The sequence below is a fragment of the Canis lupus genome, chromosome 1 (genome assembly GCF_003254725.2).
Source record: "Canis lupus dingo isolate Sandy chromosome 1, ASM325472v2, whole genome shotgun sequence".
NCBI lineage: Eukaryota > Metazoa > Chordata > Mammalia > Carnivora > Canidae > Canis > Canis lupus.
In genome coordinates, this window is record NC_064243.1 from 35,897,639 (window position 1) to 35,923,251 (window position 25,613).

At 35.5% G+C, this 25,613-nt stretch overlaps 1 protein-coding gene across 10 annotated transcripts in view; it reads left to right on the forward strand.

Annotated features, from left to right (window-relative positions):
* UTRN (utrophin) overlaps positions 1-25,613 on the forward strand; it is a 497,383-nt gene that overhangs the window by 182,347 nt on the left and 289,423 nt on the right. For all 10 annotated transcript variants that reach the window (XM_049113409.1, XM_025422487.3, XM_025422483.3 and 7 more), the window contains 9 exons: positions 930-1,079; positions 2,348-2,509; positions 2,967-3,095; positions 3,997-4,170; positions 5,867-6,022; positions 11,997-12,167; positions 19,232-19,411; positions 21,921-22,049; positions 22,358-22,528. In XM_049113409.1, the coding sequence (XP_048969366.1) occupies positions 930-1,079; positions 2,348-2,509; positions 2,967-3,095; positions 3,997-4,170; positions 5,867-6,022; positions 11,997-12,167; positions 19,232-19,411; positions 21,921-22,049; positions 22,358-22,528 (1,422 nt within the window). The remainder of the gene's footprint in view (positions 1-929; positions 1,080-2,347; positions 2,510-2,966; positions 3,096-3,996; positions 4,171-5,866; positions 6,023-11,996; positions 12,168-19,231; positions 19,412-21,920; positions 22,050-22,357; positions 22,529-25,613) is intronic.

The window sequence follows — 25,613 nt, forward strand, 5'->3', positions numbered from 1 at the left end:
AGGACACAGTGTGGTGACTGAGTGGATCACTGGACTGAAGGTCAGAAACGAGTCCAATGTGATAACTGAAGTCTAAGAGCCAGACACTAAGAGAAAAGATGTCGCTTCTAAAGTAAGATAGAGAAGTTGAGAGAATACGTAAAAGTATGAAACGCTTACTTTAAAACGTATTTTTCTAATATGAGAACTAAAATATGTGCTTTCTAGAAATATGAAAAATAGAAGTAAAAAGCAAGTAAAACACTTTTAAACATTTTGGTATATTTTTTCATTATTATTATTATTATTATTATTATTATTATTATTATTTTCTATCCATACTGGAAGGCAGTACATTATAGTAATGGAAAAAAGCCTTTAGAGTCATAAAGTTGGAATTGTAGATCTTCTTTTTACTGTGTATTTTTGTATTTATTCTCTGTGAGCTTCAGTTTTCCCATCTGTAATATGGAAATAGTATTTATCCCATCTAGCTAATTAGATTTATGAATATAAAAAGTGTATATATAAAACAGTGCCTAACATTCTGTGTATGTTGTAGAAAAATGAGTACCTGTGTTTAGTGATATAGTCAATAAAAATTTGAGATAATTTTGCTTGTATGTGTTTTTGCTGTGCATCAAACCATAAATTTCTCTATAATATATATATTATATATAATATATAATATAATTAATAATTACTAAAGTTATTTTTATGAAATTCTAGTAACATGTATCATCTTCATTCATAATGAGTTTTCGATTTTAGGTATTTATTAATACTATGATGGATATTTTTGTAAATTAATCATCTACCTCATTTCTGATCCTGTTCTTTAGGTAGATTTCTAGAGAATGGAATTACTTATTTAAAAAAAGTAGACATTTTTAGGATCCTTGATACAGTTTGCCTCAGTAAATGCATATTTTTCCCCTTTCCTTGTCTAGTCTCTGGAATCTGTTTTGCGACATCCAGCAGATAATCGCACCCAGATTCGAGAACTTGGCCAGACTCTGATTGATGGGGGGATTCTTGATGATATAATCAGTGAGAAACTGGAGGCTTTTAATAATCGATACGAAGAACTGAGTCACCTGGTAAGAATTGGGGGATACCAGGGGTGTTGATAGGTCTCACGTTATAGAGCTGACCTCAAGAACTTTTACCGAGGGGACGAGTTGGGGTGTTGAGGACATTGAAATACTGGGGGGGAGGGGGGAGAGTAAACTTAACACTTACAGAGCAAGCAGAAGTTTGATGATTAAAAAACTCTATCTTTGAGATTGTTTCTACTTAAGAACTATGTAATTTCCTTTAAGGATATTGTAGCTGTATATAAGAATAATAACTCATATTATCCTAGTAAATATTAGGGCCACCTGAATTTCATATAAGTTGCTGTTATAAAATGTCATTGTCTCTTAGACACACATCCAGAATGTATCACAACATGCACGTTCATATCAGTAAGTATAGAACAGAGATTATTCTTCATAGGAGGGTTGGATGGATATTACATGTTTTCAAACACATATTAAATAATGATTGATGTTTAAGTCATGAATAGTATCAAACTTACCCCAAAAGTGCAGCACATAGTGGTTCAATACATATGCCAATCTGTAGAATTTGAAACTGTGGGGAAAAAAAGAGATTTAAATGTTCACTCTACTGATGGGCAATTATGTTATATTTTATATAGTTATTGATAGGCTTATTGTGGACTCCTAAAAATGTCTAAATTGGTAATAAATGACATTTTTATTGTCTCTGTTTAATGTTATATGGGAAAACTTTACTGTTTCCTTTTTTTATTGAGATATAACTGAAATACAACATTTTATTACTTTGAGGTATACAACATAATGATTTGATATTTGTACACATTGTGAAATGATCACCACAGTAGGTTTAGCTAATATCCCTCACCATACATAGTCACAATTTTTTTTTCTTGTAATGAGGACTTTTAAGATCTACTCTCTTAGTACTATCAATTTGTTCTTGTATCTGTGAGCTTGGTTTTCTTTTTGTTTGTTTTAGATTCCACATATAAATGAGATGATATGCTGTTTGCTCTTCTCTGACTCATTTCTCTTAGCATAACGCCCTCAAGGGCATTCTTATATTTTGTCATTGTATATACAAAGAAGTAAAAATTAGTAATTCATTGTAAGGTAAATAAGAGACTAGAAGAATCTTGTCACTGTTATCTTTGCTAGTTATTATTTATTTACAGTGTAGGCCAAATATACTGCTTTTACATTCTGTTTCTTTCTTGGTGACCAGAATATATGGGTTTTCTTATATTCAGCTCTTTATATTTGTGCTGAGCAGCTAATGATTTGATTTTTCCCCTGTGTAGGCAGAGAGCAAGCAGATTTCTTTGGAAAAGCAACTCCAGGTCCTACGGGAAACCGACCACATGCTTCAAGTCTTGCAGGAGAGCTTAGGGGAGCTGGACAAGCAGCTTACAACGTACTTGACTGATAGAATAGATGCCTTCCAAGTTCCACAGGAAGCTCAGGTACTGCCATGGATTTTGAGGGCTTTTGAGTTGTAAAAAGAGCATATTTAATTGCTTCCTTACCCACAAGATAACTGGCCCCTCTTGCCATTCCAAACGGAGTCATTGAGAGAAAGATTGACCTCATTTGTGGAGCAGCATATGGGTTTTGGAGTTCTTTTGCTTTCTCTGTGAGACCTGACAAATGTTAAAATAGTATTTATGAAGTTGGGAAATTTCCTTCTTTATAAATAAGCAGTGAGCATTAGAAATGACAAACGCAAAGATCTTAATTTTATGTTCACATAGTAGTCCTGCAATACAGGTGGCCCGTATTATTATTAAACTTTTTAGAGCTTAAAAAGTTTACAGTTACAGATGCTAATGTATACTGGTCAACATATTCTCATGTATTGTGTGACTATCTGGAACTTTTAATAAAGAAGACGTTCTCCCCTTTCTAATCTCTTTGTTGTAGAAAATCCAAGCAGAGATCTCTGCCCACGAGTTGACTCTGGAGGAGTTGAGAAGAAACATACGCTCCCAGCCTCCGACTTCCCCAGAAAGCAGGAATGCCAGAGGAGGAAGTCAGATGGATGTGCTACAGGTGAAGAGGGAGAGCAGCTCCTTTTCACTTTTTGATGCATTGGGTGTAAAAAAAAAAAACAAGAAAAAAAAAAAAACGAGAAAAAGCCAATTACTAGTATGCTTTTGCTCTTCTTTATGATGTAAAGAGTGGGATGGAGATAATGTATCGGAGGTGCATTGCATCCTGGGCAAGGCAGCAGAAACAAATTGTTGTATGGGTGGAAAATATTGAATCTGATTTTATAATTGCATTGAGAAGAGAGAGCAAGCTAGATTTAGAAGTTATCTTTCTATAGATATTTCCATTAATGCAGCGCCTCTGGCAGTTCTGGTGTGACTGGTGCATGGGGTAGCCTGAGAGCATGGGATGCAGACCACCTAGTTGTTTCATGGTGGATGCAGGATTGACTTTGACTCTGAGCTTGCTTGGAAGGGCATTTTGAGTTTTAGGTTCCTAAGCTATATCTTTCAAACAGGTGAGAAATTTTGCGAAGTTTTAATTTCAGCGAGGCCAGTTTAGCTTTTTATTATGTCTTAGACTGATACTCTGTCAAGTAATTCATGACATTGTGCTGTGTAGTTCACTCAGGTGATTGGGTAGCCTCTGTTTCTTTAAGGAATTAAAAAAATTTATCTATGTATTCATGAGAGACACAGAGAAAGGCAGAGACATAGGCAGAAGCAGAAGCAGGCTCCCTGCAGGGAGCCCAATGCAGGATTAGATCCTGGGACCCTGGGATCACGCCCTGAGCTGAAGACAGATGCTCAACCACTGAGGCACCCAGGTGTCCCTTTAAGGAATGTTTTTATTGCTGCTTTATCTTGTAGCTTTTTAGTGGTGTGTATTGTACTAATATCATCTGCTGAGAGAGATTATCATTCTGATGTGAATTGCTTCTTTTGTTCATTTCTGGAAACAGAGGAAACTTCGAGAGGTGTCCACAAAGTTCCAGCTTTTCCAGAAGCCCGCTAACTTTGAACAGCGCATGCTTGATTGCAAACGTGTGTTGGATTGTGTGAAAGCAGAACTTCATGTTCTGGACGTGAAGGACGTGGATCCTGACATCATACAGAACCATCTGGACAAGTGTATGGTGAGGCCATTGGGTGGCTAATGTGTTCAGTGGGTTTTTCAGCAGCTAATATGGCTTCATCTAGTGCTTACATACATGCTTTAATAATTACTAGTCTATGGTGAGCTAAGAATAGAGTTTGATGGTGAAGAAGAGGCTAAAAATAAGAAGTGTGGTCCTGTCCTTCAAGGACATTAGAAGAGATAAAGAGAGACAGGTAGGAGAGAATAAAATCAATTATTACAATGTAACAAGATAAGGAAGCTGGAATAGACATGCATATAACATGATTTAAAAAACAAGGGTAACACATCTTAATCACAGTATGAAGTTAGGGAAGATTTTGACAGAATGTGACTAATAAGTTAAGCTTTAAAGGATAAGTTTGAGTCACCTAGAAGAACCATACTGAGAATAGATGTCAGGAATATTATAGTGTAAAAGAAAATCATTCTTAAAGAAAGTAAAACTTTGAATTTTAACTTAAAAAAAGTTTAAGCCTAAAAATGACAGAAATTATACTTAGAATGAATGTCAGGAATATTATAACATAAAAAAGTCATTCTCTAGGAAAGTAAGATTTTAAATTCAAGTTTAAACCTAAGATGTGAAAGAAGAAGTTATTTATAAGGCCTTATTACTATTTTAGGCTTGAACATTATAGTGCAGTTGAGTAGAAATTTAAAAATAATGTGGCTAAGTATACACAATCTTACAATTAGTCTTCTTTTTGAGGAGAATCATGAAGAAACTTAACATGATACTTGTTAAGATGAAAGTCTGGGGAGAGTTTTTTATGCTTTTCAAAATTGCAGTCTCTTTGTTACACACTGAAGTTTTGTGTACTCGAAAGCTGGAATGGGTAGAAGAATAAACAGGGTAAATTTGTGGCTGTATAAGTATATGTGTTTGTGAAAGTGTGTATGTTTGCATTTGTGTGCATGTATGTGTGTGTGAGTGTAGATGTAAGTATTTATTGATTTAATGAGACACAGAGATCAGCAGAGTAAGCACTATCCTTGACCTTGTGTAACTTAGTCCACTGATTCATTATTATGTGACAACGCCACAGGAGATGTTTCAGGTCAAGATCATGGTAGACAGAACAAGAGAAGTTACCCAGATAAAAGCTTTTTGGTTTCAAGGTAACTAGGATGAGGATAGCTCTGAATTTGACCTACATAACTCCAATTTCTTATAGTTACATACATCTTGATATATGGAGTATACATTCTCATTGAGGTAGACTTGGTACTTCAGAGAATTCTAAGAAAAAGCAAATGTTAATACTCCAAATTTCAACAGCTGGAAATAGAGTCAGTGTTGGCTTTTTTTTCTAGTAATAGCATTTATGGTTTTTAAAAAATGTAATTTAAAAAATGGTAGACATTCAATTTTTAGTCTTAATATTTTGCGATTTTATGTAGGAAAAATGTTTTTATTACTAAGTATGTTCATAAACCTTGAAAATACATGTTTGAGGGTTTTTTAAACAAGTATAATTCCTGTTAGTTTATTTTTTTTATCTGACTTTAAAAAGATAATGCAACCTTGATTTCATTTCATTTATCCTTTGAGCCCAAGCCGAGGAAGATAAAGCCCTTTGATCTCCAGAGTTACTTTGTAGCTGTCAATCTGTATAAGCTGTGTTCCGAAGTGATTCCAATTAACAACTTTTCACCACAGTGTATAAAATGTGTTTTGCTTTCTTTTAAAGAAACTCTATAAAACTTTGAGTGAAGTCAAGCTTGAAGTGGAGACTGTAATCAAAACAGGAAGGCATATTGTCCAGAAGCAACAAACTGACAACCCAAAGGGGATGGATGAGCAGCTGACTTCTCTGAAGATTCTCTACAATGACCTGGGTGCCCAGGTAAGGGCAACTCCACTGCTCGCTGTGTCTCTCTCATTTATGTATTTTAAAATTTTGCTCCTAGAAGAATGCATGTTTGAATTTTATGGCACTGATAATAGTCTTCTCAATTATCCCAGTATTTTTTTATTGTATTTCTTTACATCTGTATGTTAACATTACAATGATGAATAATTGTAGAGAAATTTACTTTTGATATTTAATCCAGACTCATTTATACACACACACACACACACACACACATATATACATTTTAAAGATTTTATTTTTCATGAGAGACACACACACACACACAGAAAGAGACAGAGAGAGAGAGAGAGGCAGAGACACAGGCAGAGGGAGAAGCAAGGCTCCATGTAGGGAGCCCGATGCGGACTTGATCCCCAGTCTCCAGGATCAGGCCCTGGACTGAAGGTGGCGCTAAACCGCTGAGTCACCTGGGCTGCCCTTATTTTTATATTTTCAATGGCTAGTCACACTTCCTAAGTTATTCTAAGAAAATTCTACCAGTAATAGCCTCTGTATAAACTCAAGTTATTGGTCCTTGGATTTTTAAATGGAATAGTCTACTGAGAAATGTTAAAACATTGGGACTCTAATAAATGGTAAGCGTCAGCAAGTTTACAGTAATCTAGCAGGATCTAAAAGCCTTTTAAGAAACATATAATTTGTGCATCTTAGTGCCTTAGTGAATCTGCAGGGGGATTTTTGGCCATTTATTATGGATGACTATATTCAGCAGATTTAATGTCTTATCTTACTGAGTACTCTACCCTGAAACCAGGAAAGCAGAGCAAAAGAAAACAAAATAACAATAAACATGTTTAAATAAAACCTTCTTGGCAATATTGTGATGTGTTAGATAATATTTTAGATCCTTCTTGGGTTATTAAACATTACCTAAGTTTCTGCATAAGCCCAGAGAAACCTAGCTGAAATTTTGTTATCATTTTTGGGTCAGTAAGAATGAACAGTGCCTACATTTCCTGGAAAATTTTGACTTTCTTACTTTTGCAAGATAAAACTGACAATCTGATACATGTTATATTATTTTTATACATTGTATATCTGGAACATATAGTGTCAAGCTTCTTTTTGGTATTATACAGTTGAAGTTATTTATCAAATATTATAGTTATTCATCAACTGGGCATATTACAGATGGGAATGATGTTGCTGGTTTTAATATCAACTCTCCAACTGAGACTGGTTTTAGTGTTAATTTTCTCATTCAACACAATTGAGACTGTGCTGTGTGACAGGAATCATATAGGCAGTATAGATCAAGAGGTGAGCAAAAACGTAATTTATCCTTGTCTAGTAGAACTTAGGATAATGAAAGAAGAAAACACTAATCAAGTAGCCAGACAAAGTAATGTCACATTAGCAGTCTGAAGTGTTATGAAGGAATGTATGTGGTGCTTTAAGAGTATATGTAATGGAGAATTTGGCCCAGTCTGGGTTATAAAAGCTTCCTTGAAGAAGTGATGCATAAGCTGAGATCTGAAGGATGAGTAGGAATGGCCTGGGTGAAAGCAGTGGAGGAGACTTTGAGGTTGATGGAACAGCATGTGTAAGGGTCCTGTGGCAGGAGGCAAGCATGGTACATTTGTGTGGCTGATTCAGAGAGAGCAAGTGTGGGGAACATGGTGTTGGAGAGAGGGCTGAGACCAAGAGCAGAGTAGTATCTTAGGATTTGTGATAAAGATTTTAATCTTAAGAGCAATGAGCAGTTATTGCAGGATTTTAGCAGTGAGATAACAAGCTCATGTATTTGCTTTTTAAATGATCACTCACTGCAGTTTGGAGGATGAATTGGAGAAAGGCAGCATTGGATGTGAAGAGAGCAGTTAGGAAGTCATTGTGTTCTTAGTGAGAAATGAAGATGAAATGAACGAGAATGGAACAGTGGAGATGGCATGAGCAGATGGGCTTAGACATATTTAAGAAGTGAAGTGAGTAGGACTTGGTGATGGATTAGGATGTGGGAGTACAGGAGGGAGGGAGATAAAAGATGACCCTTGGGTTTCTGGCTTGGTTACATGGAAGATCATGATGCCATCATTGGGAGGGGCCACTGGAAAGAAAGGCAGAAATGTGGAAAAGTCATAAGTTGGACATGTTCACATTTTAAGTGCCTTTGTGAGAGTGAATTGAATATGTCAGGTACTCACAAAGTTATTCAAATCTGGAGAATATATCTGGGCTGAAGCTAGGAAATTTATGAGTCATCTGCATAGAGATGGTAATTAAAGTTTTCAGTGGTGATGAGATTGTCTTGGGAGAGGATATAATGAGAAAAGAGAAACCTGTACAAGCCACAAAATAAAAAAATAAACGAGTGGGATGACATCAGACTAAAGAGCTCCTGCACAGCAAACAAAACAAAACAAAACAAAACAAAACACCAAAAAACAAAAACCCATCAACAAGATGGAAGGACAACCTACAGAAGGGGAAAAATTTGCATATCATATATATGATAATGGGTTAATATAAAAAAGTATATGAAGAAGTCATACAACTCAATAGCAAGAAATCAAATAATCCAATTAAAAATGGGCAGAGGATCCGAATAGACATTTTCTAAAGAAGATAGTTGAATGACAAACAGGTACATAGAAAGGTACTCAAGCATGACTAATCATCAAGGAAATGCTAATCAAAACCACAGTGAGATACTACCTCACACCTGTTAGATGGGTAGTATCAGAAAGAGATAATGCTGGCAAGGATGTGCACTGTTGGTAGGACTGTAAATTGGTGCAGCTGCTGTGGAAAACAGTATGGAGGTTCCTCAAAAGGTTAAAAGTAGAACTACACTACACTCCAGTAATTTCACATCTGGGTATATATCTGAAAGAAACAAAAATACTACATTGAAGAAATATCTGCACCCTCATGTTCATAGTAGTGCTAGTTAGAATTGCAAGGCATGGAAACAACCTAAGTGTCCATTGATAGAAGAATGGATATAGAAGATATGGTGTATATATAATGTCATATAATTCAGCCACGAAATGAAGGAAATCTTGCCATTTACAACAATATAGACCAACTTTGAAGGCATTGTGCTAAGTGAGATAAGCTGACAGAGAAAGACAAATAATGTATGATCTCACTTATGTGAAATCTAAAAAACAACAACAGCTAAACTCATAAAAAAAGAGATCAGATTTGTGGTTACCAGAGGAGGGGGACTGGTGGGCCTGGGAATTGGATGAAGGTGATCAAAAAGTACCAACTTGTAGTTACAGGGTGCATAAGCTCTAGAGATGTAATGTACAACATGCAGATTAAAGCTAATACTGCTGTATATGTACATATGGAAGTTGTGAAGAGGATAAATCCTATGAGTTCTCATCACAAACAAGAAGCTATTTTATTTTATTTTTTTGTTTGTTTGTTTTTTTGGGGGGGATCTATATGAGATCATGGATAAACGTTTAAAGTTTTTGTGGTTTTCATTTTGTAATATATGTGAGTAAAGTCATTGTGCTATACACCTTAAACTTATACAGTGTTATAACTCAATAAAACTGGAAAAATTAATTAAAATAATTTTTAAGTAAATTAAGAAAAAAGAAAAATAAAAGGGTCTGGAGCAAGTCTTGAGGAATTAGATCATTTAGTAAGACATTTGAAGAAGGTGTGTTTGCAAAAGAAACTAAAGTATATCTGTACCACATTTTATTTATTTTTTCATCAGTGGACATTTAAGTTGTTTCAATGTCTTGGCTATTATGTGTAATGCTGCCATGAACATGGGCATATAATATATTTTCTAAATACTGATTTCGTTTCCTTTGGACATATATGCCAATGTGGAATTACTGGATCATATGATAGTTTTATTTTTAATGTTTTGAGGAACCACCATACTGTTTTCTATAATTATATACTTGAAATCTACTAAAAGAATAGATATTAAGTGTTTTCACCAAAAAATAAAGGTAACTATGGGAGAAGATGGATGCATTGATTAACTTGATCGTGGTAATCATTTCACTCTGTATATATACGTAAAATGATCACATTGTACACCTTGAAAAATCACGATAGAAACTACATGTATGTATATGAAACAGTAGCAAGAAGTAGTAGACACCAGGAGAGTGCTGGGTTGGGGAAGCCAGGAGAAAAGGGTGTTTTGGGAAAGAGTGTAGGCCCTAGTTTTGAATTATTGTACATTACATATAATGTCCACTTAAAGATGTCAAATTAGATCTTTGCCCTTGGAGTTATTATTGAACTTAGCAAAGATAATTTCTGTGAAGTGATAGGGGCAGAAAGCAGAGCAGGAGGAGGTAAGAAGTGTGAGGAAAATAAGAAAATGCTTTTCAGGTTGGTAAGGGGTGATGGGAGAGAGCACGTTCTTAGGAGAGATAGAGCCAAAGAAGGAAAAAAAAACATTTTTTTTAAATGCAAGAGACTTATGTATGTTTCATAGCTGATGGGGATGATCCTATTGAGAAAGAATGGTTCCATAAGAAGTTCCATAAGAAGAAGAAAGGATAAATGGTTAGGTAAAATCTTTCCAAGTTGATACTGCTTAATTCAGAATGCACTATAGCTCATAATGTATTGGTTAGACTGAGAAGAGTGAATTGTTATAAGTGGAACTGTAAATTATTTTCTTCCTGGTAAATACAAATCTTTGGTAGCATTAAATTTTATGATTGTATAGCTTCCCAGTCATGTCAGAGTCCAATAAGATCCCTTGAATACCTAATATCTTTTAATAAAATTCATGTATTTGTCTCCTAAAGTCTGCATTGAGGGGCTATTAATTTAAAGTTATGAATTCTAATTAAACTCTGTAGAGAAAAATATTTCACTTTTAAGAAGGAATTTAATAAAAATCCATCCTTGAGGTAACAAAGAGTAAAATGGAACCAAGGGGATCAGAAAAAAGAAATGTAATTCCACATTACTTATTAAGAAAATTCAATCGTTGTATCATCTAAGAAAATTTCATCCCATACCTGACTTATTTATCACTCTACTACTTAGGTAATGTGAATTGTCTCTACATACATGCTCATGAAAAGAGGGACACATTTTTATTTATGTATTGTGTTTTGGTGCCCTTAAAAATGTTATCTCAACTTTAGATTATGAATGATAGTTTTGTTTGAGAATACCATCCTGTAACATGAAGGGTCAGACCAGGCTCAATCCAGTGGTCGTGTGCCCCCCTGCTCATGGCTTTAGACCCTGTAAGCTTCACTGCCCTGACCTGCAAATAGGAAGGAGAGGGCCCATTATAGATGCCGTTGTGGTGCTTGTTTGCATGGCATGTATCAGATTCTTCAGCATGATATGGGAGCTATGTAAAGAGCCTGGTAAATGTTAGTTCAGTCCATTTTGCTTTTCTGTCAACCACAAAAACAAAATGATAAAGGTCTATGTTGCATAGTCATCTCTTATATTTTAAATTAAGTACTTAATTGCTAAACTTAATTATGAAAACCATACTATTCCCCCTCAACTTTCTAAAATATAGGGTATATGTGTGTGTTTTTTAAACAGAATTCTTCGTTGAGAGGATTGTAAGGCATTTTCTGTTCAAAATGATAAAAGATACCATTTACTGATTCTGTAACTTTGTTACAAGGACTGGGCCAAGCCCTCTGTGTGTGTATCTTTCTCATTTAATACAGAACAACTTTTCAAGGGCAGTGCCTCCACCAAGGTCAGTTAGAAAGTAAGTGGGAAGAGATAAGATGAAAACCCAGGGTTGCCTGACAATTAACCTCTACACAGTATATTGTCTCCTTGTGGAATTACAAGAGTGGAGTGATTCCAGGTGGGAGAGGTAAAGGTTATATATGTCTTGGGGGTTAAGGATGGATAGTTTGGATCCTTAGTTATTATTTGGATTCATTCTTTTTGTATTCATTTCCCTCTTCCTTGCCCTTTCCCTCTCTCTCCCTTCCTCTCTCTCTTCTTTCTCTCTCTTTCTCCTTTTTAGGTGACAGAGGGAAAACAGGACCTAGAAAGAGCATCACAGTTGGCCCGGAAAATGAAGAAAGACACTGCTTCTCTCTCTGAATGGCTTTCTGTTACTGAAACTGAATTGGTACAGAAATCCACTTCAGAAGGCTTGCTTGGAGACTTGGATGTAGAAATCTCCTGGGCTAAAGTAAGTTGTGGTTCGGTTACCTGCCAATATTACGCTAGGGTTTCTTGTGGCATTTTGTTCGGGATGTCATTTATCTCCATTTCATGTTAAATATAGCATTTTTTTTAAAGATTTTTTTCCACTTCCCTGTCTTAAGAAAAAAGAAAAGACTTTTAAAAGAACAATTTTAAGAAGACATTTTTATATTGATTCCAAAAGCATTAAACTCACATGGATTATCAGTAGGGGCTTTATAAGCATTGTGCCTATGTGATACTTAAAAACATTCTAATCATTATTACCTTCACAACTGGTGACATTTTTTGAGTATTCATTTTTCACAAAGTAGTGTACTGAGTTTATTCATTAATTCTTCTATAATAACTTTTATGCCAGTAAATAATATTCTATTGCAGATGAACTGATATAAAGAGCATAGGAACAGAATTAAAAAAAAAAAAGCAAAGGTCCAAGAGTTTTCTGTAGTTCCATAGTTATTTTGAAATCACAGAGATTAGAGAGTAGATTTGCCAATTCTCTCTTTTAAGGTGGACAAAGAATTAAACACAAAGCACTTTTTCTTTCAACCAAGGCATTCTCTTTTCGTAAATTTATTTCCTAAGAAAGGAGCATGTACTAGAGATAAGTGCTGAATATAAATGATCAATACTGTGACAGAAATTTATATAAAGCCACAAGTATCAGTGTTGACATCTAAACACTCCACTTTGCTTGTGGAAAGTGGAGAGCAGGTGCTCTGAGATCATGAATGATACAACCATTTCTTAAATTTGAACACTTCGTAGAGGTAGCAGTTGAAAGAAGATCAGGATCTGAGGTACTACAATAGCTCCTGAGAAGTATAATTATGCCATGGGCTATGTGACATGACAAGGAGATGGAGAAAGGGATGAAGGAAGGAAAGGAAGAAACCCCACTGATTTGAGATGCTAAATTCATGTATTCTTTTTGCCTATTGCTTTTCTCTGTTTTCTGCTTCACTGATCTGACCCTCTGAATTGTTCTTCAGCTGTTTAACTCTATGGCTTCATAATATATTTCAACATGTAGTTAGTGGATTCCCTGTCTTTATGCTTCTGTTTGTGTGTATGTGTTTATACTCATATAAACTTTAGAAATATTAGTCTGAAATTATTTTAAAAATTTGATTGGAAATTTTGGTTTGAATTGCCATTATTTATAGATTTTTTTTGAGGAGAATAAATATCTTTGCTATAAGTCGTCTTAGTAACATGGTATGTTTCACTCCCCCTCCCCAATTTTTTTATATTACTACATAATGCCTCAAAGACATTTTATATATATATACAAGGATATTTATTCTTATATACTTATTTTTATAGGTATATAAAAAGTATGCTTTTTTTCTTTTTTTACTCATTACTTGTAGCTTGTTCATAGGTGACACTGATTTTTTGCATTTTTAATTTTTAATCATCCATCTTTGTATACTGACATCAATTCAGTTAGTTTTTTACTCACATCAATTCAATTCAGTTCAATTAATTGATTCTCATAATTTTTAAAGGTAAAGAGCTAAAACAGTGGTAAGTTTGCCTCTTCTGGTACTACTTATTTTAAAATTCCCATTTAATCTTATTTCAGGTTTGAAATAATGAAGATGGTAAATACAAGTCATGAATTCACAGTACTAGAGTAAATCAGATGAAACATCAGTAGGGGACCCACTTTTTCAATATTGTTTCTAGATTTAAGAAACATTAAGATTTCACAACATTTTAATGTATTTGCACCTAAAAATTGTGTAAAAGTTTTGCATTGTAAATATTTATTTATTTATTATTTATTTATTAATTGGAGTTCAATTTGCCAACATATTGCATTAACACCCAGTGCTCATCCAGTCAAGTGCCGTACTCAGTACCCATCACCAAGTCACCCCAACCCCCCGCCCACCTCCCTTTCCACTACCCCTTGTTCGTTTCTCAGAATTAGGTGTCTCTCATGTTTTATCACCTTCACTGATATTTTCACTCATTTTCTCTCCTTTCCCTTTATTCCTTTTCATTAATTTTTATATTCCCCAAATGAATGAGACCATGTAATATTTATCCTTCTCCGATTGACTTACTTCACTCAGCATAATACCCTCCAGTTCCATCCACGTCAAAGCAAGTGGTGGGTATTTGTCGTTTCTAATGGCTGAGTAACATTCCATTTTATACATAGACCACAGCTTCTTTATCTCTTCATCTGTCGATGGACACCAAGGCTCCTTCCACAGTTTGGCTGTTGTGGACATTGCTACTATAAACATTGGGGTGCAGGTGTGTCGGTCTTTCACTGCATTTGTATCTTTGGGGTAAATCCCCAGCAGTGCAATTGCTGGGTCGTAGGGCAGATCTATTTTTAACTCTTTGAGGAACCTCCACACAGTTTTCCAGAGTGGCTGCACCAGTTCACATTCCCAGCAACAGTGCAAGAGGGTTCCCCTTTTCCACATCCTCTCCAACATTTGTTGTTTCCCGTCTTGTTAATTTTCACCATTCTCACGGGTGTAAGGTGGTTATCTTATTGTGGTTTTGATTTGTATTTCCCTGATGGCCAGTGATGCGGAGCATTTTCTCATGTGCTTGTTGGCCATGTCTATGTCTTCCTCTGTGAAATTTCTGTTCACATCTTTTGGCCAGTTCATGATTGGATTGTTTGTTTCTTTGCTGTTGAGTTTAATAAGTTTTTTATAAATCTTGGATACTAGCCCTTTATCTGATAGGCCATTTGCAAATATCTTCTCCCATTCTGTGGGTTGTCTTTTAGTTTTGTTGACTATTTCTTTTGCTGTGCAGAAGCTTTTTATCTTGATGAAGTCCCAATAGTTCATTTTTGCTTTTGTTTCTTTTGCCTTCGTGGATGTATCTTGCAAGAAGTTGCTGTGGCCAAGTTCAAAAAGGGTGTTGCCTGTGTTCTCCTCTAGGATTTTGATGGAATCTTGTCTCACATTTAGATCTTTCATCCATTTTGAGTTTATCTTTGTGTATGGTGAAAGAGAGTGGTCTAGTTTCATTCTTCTGCATGTGGATGTCCAATTTTCCCAGCACCATTTATTGAAGAGACTGTTTTTTTTTCCAGTGGACAGTATTTTCTGCTTTGTTGAATATTTGTTGACCACATAGTTGAGGGTCCACTTCTGGATTCTCTATTCTGTTCCATTGGTCTATGTTTCTGTTTTTGTGTCAGTACCACACTGTCTTGATGATCACAGTTTTGTAGTACAACCTGAAATCTGGCATTGTGATGCCCCCAGCTATGGTTTTCTTTTTCAATATTCCCCTGGCTATTCGGGGTCTTTTCTGATTCCACAGAAATCCTAAGATGGTTTGTTCCAACTCTCTGAAGACAGTCCACGGTATTTTGATAGGGATTGCATTAAATGTGTATATTGCCCTGTGTAACATTGACATTTTCACTATATTAATTCTTCCAATCCATGAGCATGGAATATTTTTTCACCTCTTTGTGTCTTCCTCAATTTTTTTCAGAAGTGTTCTGTAGTTTTGAGGGTATAGGTCCTTTATCTCTTTGGTTAGGTTTATTCCTAGGTATCTTATGCTTTTGGGTGCAATTGTAAATGGGATTGACTCCTTAATTTCTCTTTCTTCAGTCTCATTGTTAGTGTATAGAAATGCCACTGATTTCTGGGCATTGATTTTGTATCCTGCCACACTGCCAAATTGCTGTATGAGTTCTAGCAATCTTGAGGAGGGAGTCTTTGGGTTTTCTATGTACAGTATCATGTCATTGGCGACGAGGGAGAGTTTGACTTCTTCTTTGCCAATTTGAATGCCTTTTATTTCTTTTTGTTGCCTGGTTGCTGAGGCTAGGACATCTAATAACTATGTTGAATAGCAGTGGTGAGAGTGGATATCCCTGTCCTGTTCCTGATCTTAGGGGAAAGGCTCCCAGTGTTTCCCCGTTGAGAAGGATATTTGCTGTGGGCTTTTCGTAGATGGCTTTTAGGATGCTGAGGAATGTTCCCTCTATCCCTACACTCTGAAGAGTTTTGATCAGGAATGGATGCTGTATTTTGTCAAATGTTTTCTCTGCATCTAATGAGAGGATCATATGGTTCTTGTTTTTTCTCTTGCTGATATGATCTATTACATTGATTGCTTTACGAATGTTGAACCAGCCTTGCATCCCAGGGATAAATCCCACTTGGTCATGGTGAATAATCTTCTTAATGTACTGTTGGATCCTATTGGCTAGTATCTTGCTGAGAATTTGTGCATCTGTGTTCATCAGGGATATTGGTCTATAGTTCTCCTTTTTGGTGGGGTCTTTGTCTGGTTTTGGAATTAAGGTGATGCTGGCCTCATAGAATGAGTTTGGAAGTACTCCATCTCTTTCTATCTTTTGGAACAGCTTTAGTAGAGTAGGTATGGTTTCTTCTTTAAACGTTTGATAGAGGGCAGCCCCGGTGGCACAGTGGTAGGTGGCGCAGCGGTTTAGCGCCACCTGCAGCCCAGGGCGTGATCCTGGAGACCCTGGATCAAGTCCCATGTCAGTCTCCCTGCAGACCCTGGATCAAGTCCCATGTCAGTCTCCCTGCATGGAGCTTGCTTCTCCCTCTGACTGTGTCTCTGCCTCTCTCTCTCTCTCTCTCTCTCTCTCTCTCGTTTCTATGAATAAATAAATAAAATCTTAAAAAAAAAGTTTGATAGAATTCCCCAGGGAAGCCATCTGGCCCTGAACTTTTGTGTCTTGGGAGGTTTTTAATGACTGCTTCAATTTCCTCCCTGGTTATCGGCCTGTTCAGGTTTTCTATTTCTTCCTGTTCAGGTTTGGTAGTTTGTGGTTTTCCAGAAATGCATCCATTTCTTCTAGATTGCCTAATTTATTGGCATATAACTCTTCATAATACATTTTAAAAATCATTTGTATTTCCTTGGTATTGGTGGTGATCTCTCCTTTCTCATTCATGATTTTATTTTATTTTATTTTTTTTATGATAGGCACACAGTGAGAGAGAGAGAGAGGCAGAGACACAGGCAGAGGGAGAAGCAGGCTCCATGCACCGGGAGCCTGATGTGGGATTCGATCCTGGGTCTCCAGGATCGCGCCCTGGTCCAAAGGCAGGCGCCAAACCGCTGCGCCACCCAGGGATCCCTCATTCATGATTTTATTAATTTGAGTCTTTTCTCTCTTCTTTTTAAATAAGACTGGATAATGGTTTATCTATCTTATTAATTCTTTCAAAGAACCAACTCCTGGTTTTGTTGATCTGTTCCACAGTTCTTCTGGTCTCTATTTCATTGAGTTCTGCTCGAATCTTTATTAATTCTCTTCTTCTGCTGGGTGAAGGTTTTATTTGCTGTTCCTTCTCCAGCTCCTTTAGGTGCAAGGTTAGCTTTTGTATTTGAGTTCTTTCCAGTTTTTGGATGGATGCTTGTATTGCGATGTATTTCCCCCTCAGGACTGCTTTTGCTGTATCCCAAAGATTTTGAATGGTTGTATCTTCATTCTCATTAGTTTCCATGAACTTTTTAATTCTTCTCTAATTTCCTGGTTGACCCTTTCATCTTTTAGCAGGATGGTCTTTAACCTCCACGTGTTTGAAATCCATCCAAACTTCTTGTGGTTTAGTTCTAGTTTCAAATCATTATGGTCTGAAAATATGCAGGGGATGATCCCAGGCTTTTGGTATCGGTTAAGACCTGATTTGTGACTCAATATGTGGTCTATTCTGGAGAAAGTTCCATGTGCACTTGAGAAGAATGTGTATTCGCATTGTAAACATTTAAATGACATTTTCATTCCTGACCTTTAATAGCATTTTTATTCAATAGCTTAAATATTATTTTCAGTGTAGTCACTTTCTTTACAGTATAGTCTATTAGCATGTTATTTACATTTAATTACTTGTAGATAATTATTTCATATAGTTTTTAAGGACTGTTCTAGTCAGTCAGTACATTCCCAGTGAAATAAATGTATGTAGAAAGTCTTAACTGTAGAGAGCATGGCTGTGGGTTGTTTTTCTTTTTTTTTTTTTCTTCCTTCTGGACAAGAACATTTAAAGGAAACATTTTAGTGCCTTTATAAATATACCAGTGTTTGATATGGCCAAGTAAATGTTTCAACCTTGACTCATCTGGGAATTTGCAATTTTTATATCTTCCAAAATGTCATTTAATGATGTGAGATTAAATATAAATGAGCTCCTTGAAATGATTTGTTTAAATGTTGGTTTAAAAAGGTACAATAGCAGTGGGGTAGATATGCTCGTTACTTTTGATTTTATAACTTCATAGTTTTAATTTTGGAAGATAGCATTTTTGCTGTATTTCTCTGAGTACATGTCTTGCCTGGTCAGACTTACAAATGTACGAATCAAGTTGTCACTATACTACCCAGAGTATTATCTTTGCATATGGCAACTATATGACTACAGCTTAGACATGCTAGTTCTCCTATGATTTAGTTAAGATGAGGTATTTTTTGTGGTGTTATCCTTCCAAATAAATGTCGTACACAGTGTTGGTTTCCTGTAGTAGTCTAGGAGATAAATTCATTATAAAATTTGTAGAATTGTGACTTCTGGGATAGTTCTGTTTTGGCAGCTTTTAGTTACTGAAAGTAAAATTCATTTTTTATGTCTAAAGGAATGATGAAGATATTTGGTGTTTGTGTGTAGCAAATAGCATTTGTATGTAAAATTAATGAAATGATCCTTTTTCACAACTGAATTTATTTTTTGTATTTGCATAATTAAATGTTTTATTTTTTATTAGGAATTTCAGAACCCTCAACATATTAGTAAGTTGTGGAGTTTTGGAAGCCTTTGACATGTTGTGAATAATTATATAGGGGAGTTGTGGACTACTATACATAAGTAAAAAAAAAAGTCATTTAAAAATTTAAGTTGTATAAACTGGGTGTTATATTCAAGTGCTGAATCACTAAATTCTACCCCTGAAACTAATACTACACTATATGTTAATGAGCTTGAATTTAAATAAAATCTTGAAATAAAAACAGCAACAAAATAACCTTCATACAATGTTCTGAAAAATCAAGTAGATCATGGTATTTTTCTTTTCTAGAATGTTCTGAAGGATCTGGAAAAGAGAAAAGCTGATTTAAATACCATCACAGAGAGTAGTGCTGCCCTTCAAAACTTGATTGAGGGCAGTGAGCCCATTTTAGAGGAGAGGCTCTGTGTCCTTAATGCTGGGTGGAGCCGTGTCCGCACCTGGACAGAAGATTGGTGCAATACGTTAATGGTATGTTTTAGAGAAAATTTAATGATGAAACCTTTTCCCCTTTAATTATTTAAAAGCCAATACAGCTTTGATTGGAATCTCTTTTTTGTGTGTCACTATAATATTTTGCTTCAAGTGAATTAGTTTCATTTGGTTACATGTTATTTTTTCCTTTGAAAACATAGTAAATAGAAAGAGTTCAAAATGTCTCTATTAAGTGAAAAACCATTTGTGACATACATAGGAACATGTACTTTAGTATCCTAGTAAGTGTACCTCATTTGTTATATTTTAATGATTTTATTTTATATTTAATTTTCATGCTATTATAAACTATATATATATATATATATAGTTTATACATATACATATACATATATATATATATGTATAATGTTCTAATAATGGCATACTAGCATCTGGTAGCCTAAGTAAAAATTTTGACTATGAGCTGTATGACACTGGTCATCACTTGAATGCTCTCTAAATCTCAGTTTTCTTGGGATGCCTGCGTGGCTCAGTGGTTGAGCATCTGCCTTTGGCTCAGGGCGTGATCCCGGGATCCTGGGATCGAGTCCCATATCGGGGTCGGGCTCCTACATGGAGCCTGCTTCTCCCTCTGCCTACGTCTCTGCCTCTCTCTCTCTCTGTGTATCTCTCTCATGAATAAATAAATAAAATCTTTAAAGAAAATAAATAAATCTCAGTTTTCTCATATATAAAATGGACATTACTATAATTTCTACCTCATACAGTTTTTGTGATGATTATGTGATATAAAACATGTATATATGATCTATAATTAATACTTAAAATAATCAATTGTAGATATCATGATGATGCTTATGCTACTTATTAAAGGTTGTATGGTTTTAGTCTTTGATTATACCACTAGTAATGACCATTTAAGTTTCACAGTGGTTTTCTGTCCCTCTTATATTAACAATAAATATATGGCAACTTCCCTTCTCTCTTCCCTTAGAAGAAGTTTTATTTATAAATTATTGTTTTGTTTTGTTGTATCTGAGATAGGACTTTTTCAAATTCATAGAATTATTGGATAATAATAAATAGAGACAAAAATAAATTATTTTGCGTTTGAGCATTTATTGAAATCAATCAGAATGTGTAGGGCATTGAGTTTCTTTCATGGGCTCACATCCTGATCTGTCAGCTTCTTATCCAAACACAATTTATCTGCAAAACTTGGGTAAATTACTTAAATATTGTTACATTTTAATTTCTGTATATATAAAATTAGAATAAAAGAACATATCTCAGAGTTCTTAAATGTTAAATAATGAATATGAGACTCTTGGCTCGTAGAATATGTTCATTATATATTTTATATATTCATTTTTATTGTAACTAACTTTGTTCCACGTTCTCACAACCCTTACTTCTATATTCTTAAATTTATACCTTCCAAATTCTCCTTTCAAATTCAAATGATACCTTTATAGTCCTATTAGAACATTTTTTTAAAGAGATTTTATTTATTTATTTGAGAGAGGGAGAGAGAGGGAGTGAGCATGAGCCTGGGGGAGGGCAGAGGGAGAGGGAGGAGCAGACTCCTAGCTGAGCAGGGAGCCCAATGCGGCCTGATCCCTGGACCCTGAGATCATGACCTGAGTAGAAAGCAGATGCTTAACTCAATGAGCCACCCAGGAACCCCTAGAACATTTAACATTAAATAAGTGGTGGTCATCGGTTCTTTGTTAGACACCAGATCACTGTCCAAACTGTTCTTATTTATGAGTTCTCCTTTTCTTTTTTTAACTATTCTTCCATATTATGGATTAACAATTTGTTTTCTTGTCTTTTAAATACTTCTAAGATTTTTTTCTAGTTTCCTTTATTCTATAAAACACAGCTCTTAAAAGCTGTTAATTTCATCAAAAGGCTTCCCTATTCTTTTTGGTCAACTCCTAAATTCTTGCCTTAGCCTCAGCTATTTTGCTTTGTTTTAATTGGCTTAACTGTTTTCTGGTGGTTTTCACATTTATTCCCTCAATCACTTTTTCTGTCCTACTCCAGGAAATGTTAGTGAGGACTGTGCCAGCTCTGCTGTTAAGTGCTGGCGGCACTGAGCTGACAAGCCGCGGGCCTGCCAGTCAGTTATAGTCCACTGAGCAAGGAATCTTCTTCAACCCATACTTTAAGCATTCTTTTATGTTATTACTTTTTAAGTTCATTAAAAAATATGATCAAGGGGTGTAAATGGAATTACTTAGAAGAATGAAGAATAAGGGAGACAAACAAAATGAAATTGAAAAAGTTTTACCTTTTATCCTTCTTCAAATTTTTGTTGTATTGAGGCCTAAATCAAATAGATTTACAAAGTACATAACCATAACTGTGCTTTTTTAGGAATGAGATTTATTTACTGGGAAGGTACTTCACAGAAAAACAGAATCCTGTCTTGAAATTCAGCATGTATTTGGCTTTTTGCAGGTCTTTTAAAGGTCATCTAAGTTTATTGTCTTAAATACTGCATCTGATTGCAAGTATTTTATTAATTCCTTTCTAGAATCATCAGAACCAGTTGGAAGTATTTGATGGAAATGTAGCTCACATAAGTACCTGGCTTTATCAAGCTGAAGCTCTGTTGGATGAGATTGAAAAAAAACCCGCGAGTAAACGGGAAGAAATCGTGAAGGTACCAAGCACAGAGCATCAATAACAGTGGGAGTGGAAGGTTTTGGTGTGGTCTTTTCTTTAATGCTCCAAGTTACTGGTGCACTCATTCTTCCCTTGCAGTAGATTCATTAGTTTTTATTTTGGTGGGAGAAACTGTGGTCTTGGATGAGTCCGATATGAACAGCTCTTCATTAAATTGATTGTTCTAAAATCTTTTCCAGGGATCCAAGAAATTCATGTAAACTGCCTGTAATTCTGAGTTAGCGTCATGCCCATGTTTGGTTTTGATATTTCCCACGTGATAATTCTGTGTTTTCTTACAATTAGCGTTTAATATCTGAGCTGGATGATGCCAACCTCCAAGTTGAAAATGTCCGTGATCAGGCTGTTGTTTTGATGAATGCTCGTGGAGGCTCAAGCAGGGAGCTTGTAGAACCAAAATTAGCCGAACTGAATAGAAACTTTGAAAAGGTGTCTCAACATATCAGGAGTGCCAATGTAAGTAATTATATTTTAATATAAAACTATTTTTTCCTGTGGGCATGCATCTCCATAAATGATTTTATAGTATATACATCAAAAATTTTTGAAATAAAGTGATTTTAATCACTTGGGAGTGATTTTAATCACTTGGGAGTGATCGGTCCCTATTTGTGATTTTATGTATAAAGGAGAGACAACAGGAAATTAGTGTTGAAGAAAATAACCCATTTGAGAAAAGCTTTTGAAGTGTCAATGAAAAGTTAAAATTGGTTATAAGACCACCCCCTGCCCCTCCCCACCCTGTGCTCGTGTTCTAGCTCTCTCTCTGTATGTCTGTCTGAAATAAAAAAAAATAAATCTTTAAAAAGTGGGGAGGTGCCTGGGTGGCCCAGTTGGTTAAGCGATCAACTCTTGGTTTCTGCTCAGGTCATGATCTCAGGGTCATGAGATTGAGCTCTGCTTCAGGCCCTGTGATCAGTACAGTCTGCTTAAGTTTCTCTCTCCTTCTTCCCACTTTGCTATTCCCCCTCGTCTCTCTATCAAATCAATCAATCAACCAACCAGTCTTAAAAAAAAATAAAATTCATTCTCAAACCAGGCATGTGTATTAAACCCAATATTGTGTAGTCATACTTTATAAATTTGTGCATACTACATGCTTGTGAACTTGTTTTTATTTTGTTGCATCTAAAAGTTACAAGAAATTTCACAATTTAAACCTAATGCAGAAAAGCTGCTATCTGCTTATAAATTTGAAAAAGGGCTTTATAAATTTAAATAAGAGGATAATAAATAGAAATTTCCCTTAAAAAAGTTATTTATGCTACCGTATTATAATTTTTCTCTTTGTATGTATCTTACTAATTCCCTTTCTTCTTTCCCTGTTTCCTGAGGGGAGGAAATGAAGCATTTTACTGTAGTGTTCTTAAGTCCTGGAGTGTGCCGAGTGCTCAGTAAATGTTAAATTGAAAAGATGAGAACATTTTGATGGTTTGCTAGGGCAAAAAACAAAGCAGCATAGCTGACTTTGGGGGTCACCCAAACCAGGTGTTCATTCTGACAGAGGATTATGAGGTTTTCAGAATCCCAGCTGGGCCCGTGGGTTGACATTTTTGAGTATTTGGTTAATTCTACCTCTTGAGAGTTGTGTGTGGAAATTATCTAAGAGGAAGCACCCTCTTTTTTTTCAGGAAGTAAATATTGTCTAAGTCTGCTTTAACTTGAAATAGCTGATAAGAAAGGGAGACAGAACATGAGAGACTCCTAACTCTGGGAAACAAACTAGGGGTGATAGAAAGGGAGGTGGGCGGGGGATAGGGGTGACTGGGTGATGGGCACTGAGGGGGCACTTGATGGGATGAGCACTGGGTGTTATTCTATATGTTGGCAAATTGAACACCAATAAAAAATAAATATATAAAAAATGAAATAGCTGATAAACATTATATGGTTTCATTCATTCAGGGACTATAAAAAATAGTGAAAGGGATTAAAGGGGAAAGGAGAGAAAATGAGTGGGAAATATCAGAGAGGGTGACAAAACATGAGAGACTCCTAACTTTGGGAAATGAACAAGGGGTAGTGAAAGGGGAGGTGGACGGGGGGGATGGGGTGACTGGGTGATGGGCCCTGAGAGGGCCATTTGATGGGATGAGCACTGGGTGTTATGCTATATGTTGGCAAATTGGACTCCAATAAAAAATATACAAAAAAATAATTTGAAATAGCTGACATAATAGGCTAAACTGTCTTTCATAGCTTATGAATATACTTAGATTATTCACAACATAAAGAAAATAAATAACTGCTTTAACTCTCTCTTCCTTAGCTTTGATGTTACTTCTCTACCTTCTGATCTAAGCTCATTTGTACTTTTCAGAAGGTATTTAGGAGGATTTTCCTGGTATAAAAGAGGAAGGCATGAGATAGGGTTGGAGTGAGAGGAACTACAAAGAAGAAAAATTATTATTGTTCTGATCAATAACTTCTGTTACTATTTGGGCACACATGTCTACTTTTACTCCTATGTATGTGATATTAAAATATCAAAATTTTTATATTGTCTTATATGTTCTCCTTTGACATGATTTTTAGCAGCTATGAGGTTTTCCGTTATATGATCTGTTATACTTTTGTAAGTCAATTTTCCACTTTCAGTGTGCTTTAATAATACTGAATTGTCAAAATCCTTTTATGCATGTCTTTTTGCTCATTTGTTAACATGCCCTTAGGGTCAATTCTTAGAATTCCTTGAAATTGTTGTAAAAGTTGTGCATATAAATGCCATTAAATACATTTTCCAGAGTCTTACAAAAGTTTGTGCCAATTTCTACTTCCATAATCAGTGTGAGAACCTTGTTTCCCTATGCTCAGCCAACATCCTGTTATTTTCCTGCACGTTAATTTTATTAAAGTTGTTACACTGAGTTTAGTCATATAATTATAAAGTTTTTCTGTAGTGATACTGTCTGAAAATACCACATTGAGAAATATGTACTTTTTCAGTTTGGATATCAAAATCCAAAGGAGATTCCATGGGGGAAGGTTACCTGGGAGACATTCTATGGGATGTACCTATACTCCGTGGTGGCCCTTTCTCTTCTCTTCTCTTCTCTTCTCTTTTCTTTTCTTTTCTTTTCTTTCTTTCTTTCTTTCTTTCTTTCTTTCTTTCTTTCTTTCTTTCTTTCTTTTTCTTTCTTTCTTTCTTTCTTTTCTTTCTTCTTTCTTTTCTTTCTTCTTTCTTTCTTTCTTTCTTTCTTTCTTTCTTTCTTTCTTCTTTCTTTCTTTCTTTCTTCTTTCTTTCTTTCTCTTTCTTTCTTCTTTCTTTCTTTCTTTCTTCTTTCTTTTCTTTTCTTTTCTTTTCTTTTCTTTCTTTTTCTCTTTCTTTCTTCTTTCTTTCTTTCTTTCTTCTTTCTTCTTTCTTCTTTCAGATTTTATTTATTCATTCATGAGAGACACAGAGAGAGGTAGAGACATAGGCAGGAGAAGCAGGCTCCATGCAGGGAACCCAGTGCAGGACTTGATCCCAGGACCCCGGGATCATGACCTGAGCTGAAGGCAGACACTCAACCACTGAACCGCACAGCTGCTTCACCCTTCT